Genomic DNA, 6,775 nt, shown 5'->3' with positions numbered 1-6,775 from the left:
TAAAAAAAAAAAAAAAAAAAAAAAAAAATTTAAAAGAAAATTGCTGGATCTTATTAGTGTATACTAATTTTTTATTGATGTGTGACAAATTATTCCAAAATTTAGCAACTAGAAGCAACAATCACCATCTCTTTAGGTGGGGAATTTGCAGTGGCTGCGTTTGGAGTAGTGGCTCTGATCTTCTAAGGTTGCAATCAAGATGCTGGCTAAAGATGTGGTCATTTGAAGGCTTGATGGGGGCTGGAGGGTCTGCTTTGAAGATGGCTCACTAGCACTGCTGGCTTTGGGAGGCACAGACAGTTCAAGTGTCCTCATGACAACGCAGCTTATTCTCCCAGAGTGAGTGATCCAATAGAGAGCAAGGCAGATGCCTGGAGGTCTTTTGTGACCTAATGTCAGGATTCACACTCTTTTTTTTTTGAGATGGAGTTTCACTCTTGTCGCCCAGGCCAGAGTACAATGGTGTGATCTCGGCTCACTGCAACCTCCGGTCCTGGGCTTAAGCGATTCTCCTGCCTTAGCCTCCTGAGTAACTGGGATTACAGGTACCCGCCACCATGCCCGCCATTTTTTTTTTTATTTGTTTATTTTTTCAGTAGAGATGGGGTTTCACTATTTTGGCCAGGCTGGTCTCGAACTCCTGATCTCAAGTGATCTGCCTGCTTCACCCTCCCAAAATGCTGGGATTACAGGGTGAGCCACCACGCCCAGCTACACTCTTTCATTTCTATAATACCCTGTTGGTGTTACAGATCAGCTCTGGTCATTGTGGAAAGGGACTGCACCAGTGGGTTAATGCCAGGAGGCAAGGACCACTGGTCACCATCTCAGAAGGTGGGTGGCTATTGCAGTCCTGCTTCTGGCGCCTAGTGGTTGATTTGTGTTCCTTCCACACGCAAACACCCCACTCACTTTCTCCTAAGTCCATATCCTGTTACAGTATCAGAAGTCTAGAACCTCATCTTGTCAAGTACAGGTGTGGTAGTACCTGCATTTCCTTTAGCACAACTCGAGTATAGTTCCTTTCAATCTGAAGACATGTGAATTTAAAGAGACAAATTATCTACCCCTCAGACATCCAACATACAATGGCGAGGGGGGCATAGGATGACTGGTATGTATGGGATAACTTTTTTTTCTTTTCTTTCTTTTTTATTTTTTGAGATAGGGTCTCACTCTGTCGCCCAGGCTGGAGTGCAGTGGTGCGTGCAATCACCACTCACTGCAGCCTCGAACTCCTGGGCTCAAGCAATCCCCCACCTTAGCCTTCTGGGACTACAGGCACATGCCACCGTGCCTGGTTACTTTTTTATTTTTTGTAGAGATGAGGTCATGCTATGTTGCCCAGGCTAGTTTTAAACTCTTGGGCTCAAGTGATCCTCCTGCCTCAGTTTCCCAGTAAGTGCTGGGATTATAGGCATGAGTCACTGAGTAATGCATATTTAGGTTTTTATTATGACAACACTGTACTTTTGGTACCAGAATCTGTATTAGTTATCTATCATTGTATAACAAATGATGTGAAAACTTGGCTTAAAACAGCAATAAACTTTTTTTTTTTTTTTGGACACAGTCTTGCTCTGTCGCCCAGGCTAGAGTACAATGGCACAATCTTAGCTCACTACAACCTCCGCCTCCTGGGTTTCACCAATTCTCCTGTCTCAGCCTCCCGAGTAGCTGGGATTACAGGGGCACGCCACCATGCCCGGATAATTTTTGTATTTTTTCTTTTAGTAGAGATGGGGTTTCACCATGTTGGCCAGGCTGGTCTCGAACTTCTGACCTTGTGATCCACCTGCCTCAGCCTCCCAAAGTGCTGAGATTACAGGTGTGAGCCACCATGCCGGGCCTAGCAGTACTTTTATTACCTCTCACAGTGTCTGTGGGTCAGAGGTTTGGGAGTGGCTCACCTGGTTGGTCTTGGTTTGGAGATCTCTCGTGAGGCTTTAGTCAAGATGTTGGCCAGCGCCCTGGTTACTGGAAGGTTTGATGGGTTTGGAGGACTCCCCTCTAAGGTGTCCCATACACAGGAAGCGAGTTGGCAGTGACTGTTGGAAAAAGGCCTCAGTTCCCTGCTGCGTGGGCTTCTTTATGGAGCTCTTTTGAGTGTCTTCACAGCATCATAGACGGCTTCCCCAAAAGCGAGTCATCCAAGAGAGCAAAGCAGAAACTGCAGGTTCTCTGAAGTCACATTTCACCCCTTTTGCAGTCTCCTGGTGGGTGCACAGGTCACCCCTCCCAGCACAGGTGGAAGCTATGCAGGGGCATGAGTTCCAGGAAGCAGGGATCACTGGCGTCTGATTGGAGACTGGCTGCAGGTCTGATACTCCTTTCCCCGGCATAGCCCAGTCACAGTTTTCAGCATTTCACATCTCTTGGTCTCTGGCTTAGTAGATTCTGCCAAGTTATCCCTGGTTTTGCAAATTCTGACAGTGTTGCTGTGAGGTAGGGATGTCTCACTGTTGTAACCAGGAAATAGTCTAGTTGGTGGTGAGTGTGGCAGGGGCCACTATGGTCTCCAGAGACTCCTAGGCCTTGCATAGTGGCTCACGCCTGTAATCCCAACACTTTGGGAGGTCAAGATGGGAGGATTATTTGAGGCCAGGAGTTAGAGACCAGGCTGGGCAACATAGCAAGACACTGTCTGTACAAAAAATAAAATAGGCTGTGCATGGTGGCTCACACCTGTAATCCAAGCACTTTGGGAGGCTGAGGCAGGTGGATCACCTGAGGTCAGGAGTTTGAGACCAGCCTGGCCAACATGGCGAAACCCCGTCTCTACTAAAAATAGTAAAAATTAGCCGGGCATGGTAGCAGGTGTCTGTAATCCCAGCTACTTGGGAGGCTGAGGCAGGAGAATCGCTGAACCCTGGAGGCTGGAGGTGGAGGCTGCACTGAGCTGAGATCGTGCTGTTGCACTCCAGCCTGGGCGACAGAGTAAGACTCTGTCTTAGGAAAAAAAAAAATGGCTAAGGCAGAGCATTTTGTTCTGTTTTTGGAGTCAGGGTCTTCCTCTGTCACCTAGGCTGGAGTACAGTGTTAGCAATCTTAGCTTGCTGCAGCCTCAACTTCCTGGGCTCAAGCAATTCTCCTGTCTCAGCCTTGAGCCACCCTTCCTGGCCCCTAAGGCACAGTTTTAAAAATAAATAAATAGCGAGATGCGGTGGCTCACACCTGTAATTCTAGCACTTTGGGAGGCCGAGCTGGGCAGATCACTTGAGGCCAGTAATTCGAGACCAGCCTGGCCAACATGGCGAAACCCCGTCCCTACTAAAAATACAAAAAAATTAGCTAGGCATGGTGGTGGCACAGGCCTGTAGTCCCAGCTACTCAGGAGACTGAGGCATGAGTATTGTTAGAACCCAGAAAGTGGAGTCTCTGTCTCAAAAAAAAAAAAATTAAAAATAAATAAGCCGGGCACGGTGGCTCAAGCCTGTAATCCCAGCACTTTGGGAGGCCGAGGCGGGTGGATCACGAGGTCAGGAGTACGAGACCATCCTGCTAACACAGTGAAACCCCATCTCTACTAAAACAAAAAACATTAGCTGGGCATGGTGGCGGACACCTGTATAGTCCCAGCTACTCAGGAGTCTGAGGCAGGAGAATGGCATGAACCCGGGAGGCGGACGTTGCGGTGAGCCGAGATCGCGCCACTGCACTCCAGCCTGGGCGACAGAGCAAGACTCCATCTCAAAAAAAAAAAAATTGTAAATTAAAAACAAAAAAATAGAGGCACCTGCGAGGGCATGAAAGCTGGGACTGAGGAACCAGGACATGGCAGTAATGATGTTTTTGAACAGCGGCTTATGCCTGGGGGTTTGGGCTGACGGCATCTTCCTCCCTGTGCCAGCGTGTCCGGAGCGGTGACTGGAAGGGGTACACAGGCAAAACCATCACGGACGTCATCAACATTGGCATTGGCGGCTCCGACCTGGTGAGGAGAAAACTGCCTTGGGGTAGGGTGGGAGTCTGGGCACTGTTGGTCCCACCCAGGTCCTTCCTTTCTCCAGGGATGGGACCTGGCTGTCTCCACTTTTTGTAGGCTCTGATGCTGTGTCTGATGCTATTCTCTGATGCTGTGTCTCCCCCCAGGGACCCCTCATGGTGACTGAAGCCCTTAAGCCATACTCTTCAGAGGGTCCCCGCGTCTGGTATGTCTCCAACATTGATGGAACTCACATTGCCAAAACCCTGACCCAGCTGAACCCCGAGTCCTCCCTGTTCATCATCGCCTCCAAGGTATGAGCGCCGAAAACCGCCCGGCCCCTGGCCGTGTGTGTGTTGGGGCAGGGAGGAGCGGCTGTTTTGCCGTCCCCCTGGCCATTGGTCCCTCTCGGTGGGTTCCGAGTGAACCATGGTTTGTGGATCAGGTCAGTACAGCTGCCCTAGACTGTTTCCGTGCCTGGCAGCAAACAAGGTTGACTGATGAAAGCTTGAACACATCAGTTTGAACCGTTGTGTCTTGACCACACCCACTCACCTTGCGGCATCTCTGCTCAGTCTGGGACTGCTCGCCACTTCCTTACAAACCTGTCCTTTATGCCCGCTCCTGTTTTTTTGTTTTGTTTTTGAGACAGAGTCTGGCTCTGTCACCCAGGCTGGAGTGTAGTGGCGCGATCTCGGCTCACTGCAATCTCTGTCTCCTGGGTTTCAAGCAGTTCTCCTTTCTCAGCCTCCCAAGTAGCTGGGACTAGGCAGCACACCACCACACCTGGCTAATTTTACTATTTATTTATTTATTATTTTTTAGTATAGATGGGGTTTCGCCATGTTGGCCATGCTGGTCTTGAACTCCTGACCTCAGGTGATGCGCCCCCCTCGGCCTCCCAAAGTGCTCCCAAAGCATGCCCAGCCACACTTGTTCCTTTCTGATCCCAGAGCCATGCCCTTATAATAGAGGGGTTTTGTTTGCTGTCGTTTATGCTCTATTTACTCACATGAATGTACATAAAATATGAAGAATTCCATCTAAATTCTGAGGTACCTTCCAGCCTGGGCCGAAGAGAGCCTCAGGCTGACTGCAGCCCTCCAGGGGAGAAGCTGTGGCCTTTGACCTGCAGGCTTAGGGTCGGGGGTGTGTGTTCACCAGCCTCTCTCCTCTGGTATTAAAGAGTTGGAATCTCAGGAGGTTATGTGGCGTCACTGTGACTGACCTGCAAATACTGCTCCAGGTGACAACTGGGCATTGCCTTGGCCTCCGCTGCTGAGCCCTGGCTCGAGGCTGCGCCCACCCCTAAGCTCGGGCACCCACTGCTGTTCTCTTCGGTTGCAGACCTTTACCACCCAGGAGACCATCACGAATGCGGAGACGGCGAAGGAGTGGTTTCTCCAGGCGGCCAAGGATGTGAGTGGGCTATAGGGCCTCCCTCGTGGTCAGCTTCTGGGCTGGGAAGAGCAGGGTGGGCCCCTGAGTGACCAAGTCTGGCCCTGTCTCTCCTGAAGTTAGAAGCGGAAGGTGGCCTTGCCAGTGCCTGCCTTTGCTAGATGAGATGATTGTTCATCTTGGTTTTGCCAGACCCAGCCTTGCAGATGTGACAGAACCTGCTCTCGCGGGCTGACAGCCCTTGTGTTGCCCTTTCTCTAAGGTTCCTTGGTGCAACAGGGACTCTTGGCCACACCTATTTTATAGGGGAGGGATATCCCTGAGCCCCGCATGCTTGTAAGATGGGATGAGCAGGCAGCCTGTGACCCATCTGCTTTCTTGCCCTTGACCTCGATGTGGGCCTCCTTCAACAGTCTCAGAACCAGAGACTGGGAATCTCAGTCCCATGCAGGGCCTTGGTTCCTCTAGTGATGGGGAGTGACTACCCCTTGTCTCCCTGGGCTGGATTTGGTAACTTGGCTCTGTCTTTTGTAGCCTTCTGCAGTGGCGAAGCACTTCGTTGCTCTGTCTACTAACACGGTAAGTGCCCCTGTGGTCCCCTGTACTGCCTTCCTGGGAGGGCCCAGCATGTCTAGGTCATGGCCCGTCAGAGACGTGGTTCATAGGTCTGGTGGATCTTGGCTTGGCTGATGCTATGGAAGGGTTGGCTGCCTGTGGGCTGCAAGCCTTCCTTGCCTTTCCCACATTCACCCATTCAACCTCTGCAGCCTTGAGAAGAGAAGCTTGGAGTCAGTGGGATCACGATAACCCCTTTTTCCATCTCCCAGGCCTGAGTGATACCCAGAACCCTCCATACACATGACCTTCCTAGGCCTCTGTGCGCAGCATCTCCCCAAATGGGCCACGCTGGGTAGGGGTGGGGGATGCATTCTATTTTTCACGTAAGGACATAAAGCCCCAATGAAGGGAGGTCACACTTTGCCTCCTACTTAGCGATTGTTGTTTTGTGTGTGGTGTTTTGTTTTTTTTTTTTTTTGAGACAGTCCGCTTTGTTGCCCAGGCTGGAGTGCAGTGGCAAGATCTTGGCTCCTTGCAACCTCTGCCTTCCAGGTTCAAGTGATTCTCATGCCTCAGCCTCCTGAGTAGCTGGGATTACAGGTGCACGCCACCATGCCCGGCTAATTTTTATATTTTTAGTGGAGACGGGGTTTCACCATGTTGGCCAGGCTGGTGTCTAATTCCTGACCTCAAGTGATCTGCCCACCTCGGCCTCCCAAAGTGCTGGGATTACAGGTGTGTGCTGCTGTGCCCAGCCTATTTTTTGAGACAAGGTCTCGCTCTGTCACCCAGGCTGGAATGCAGTGGTGCGATCTTGGCTCATTACAACCTTTGCCTCCTGGGTTCAAGCAATTTTCACGCCTCAGCCTCCTGACTAGCTGGGATTACAGGCAC

At 50.8% G+C, this 6,775-nt stretch overlaps 1 protein-coding gene across 1 annotated transcript in view; it reads left to right on the top strand.

Moving 5' to 3' along the window:
• The window catches only part of GPI (glucose-6-phosphate isomerase), a 52,606-nt gene that overhangs the window by 9,537 nt on the left and 36,294 nt on the right, over positions 1–6,775 (top strand). The window contains exons 6-9 of the mRNA XM_011982322.1: positions 3,851–3,934; positions 4,093–4,239; positions 5,273–5,344; positions 5,858–5,902. Coding sequence (XP_011837712.1) covers positions 3,851–3,934; positions 4,093–4,239; positions 5,273–5,344; positions 5,858–5,902 — 348 coding nt within the window. The remainder of the gene's footprint in view (positions 1–3,850; positions 3,935–4,092; positions 4,240–5,272; positions 5,345–5,857; positions 5,903–6,775) is intronic.

The sequence above is a fragment of the Mandrillus leucophaeus genome, unplaced genomic scaffold (assembly GCF_000951045.1).
Source record: "Mandrillus leucophaeus isolate KB7577 unplaced genomic scaffold, Mleu.le_1.0 Scaffold238, whole genome shotgun sequence".
NCBI lineage: Eukaryota > Metazoa > Chordata > Mammalia > Primates > Cercopithecidae > Mandrillus > Mandrillus leucophaeus.
Note: the sequence above shows the minus strand (reverse complement) of the source record. Positions and strands in the feature narration are given on the sequence as shown.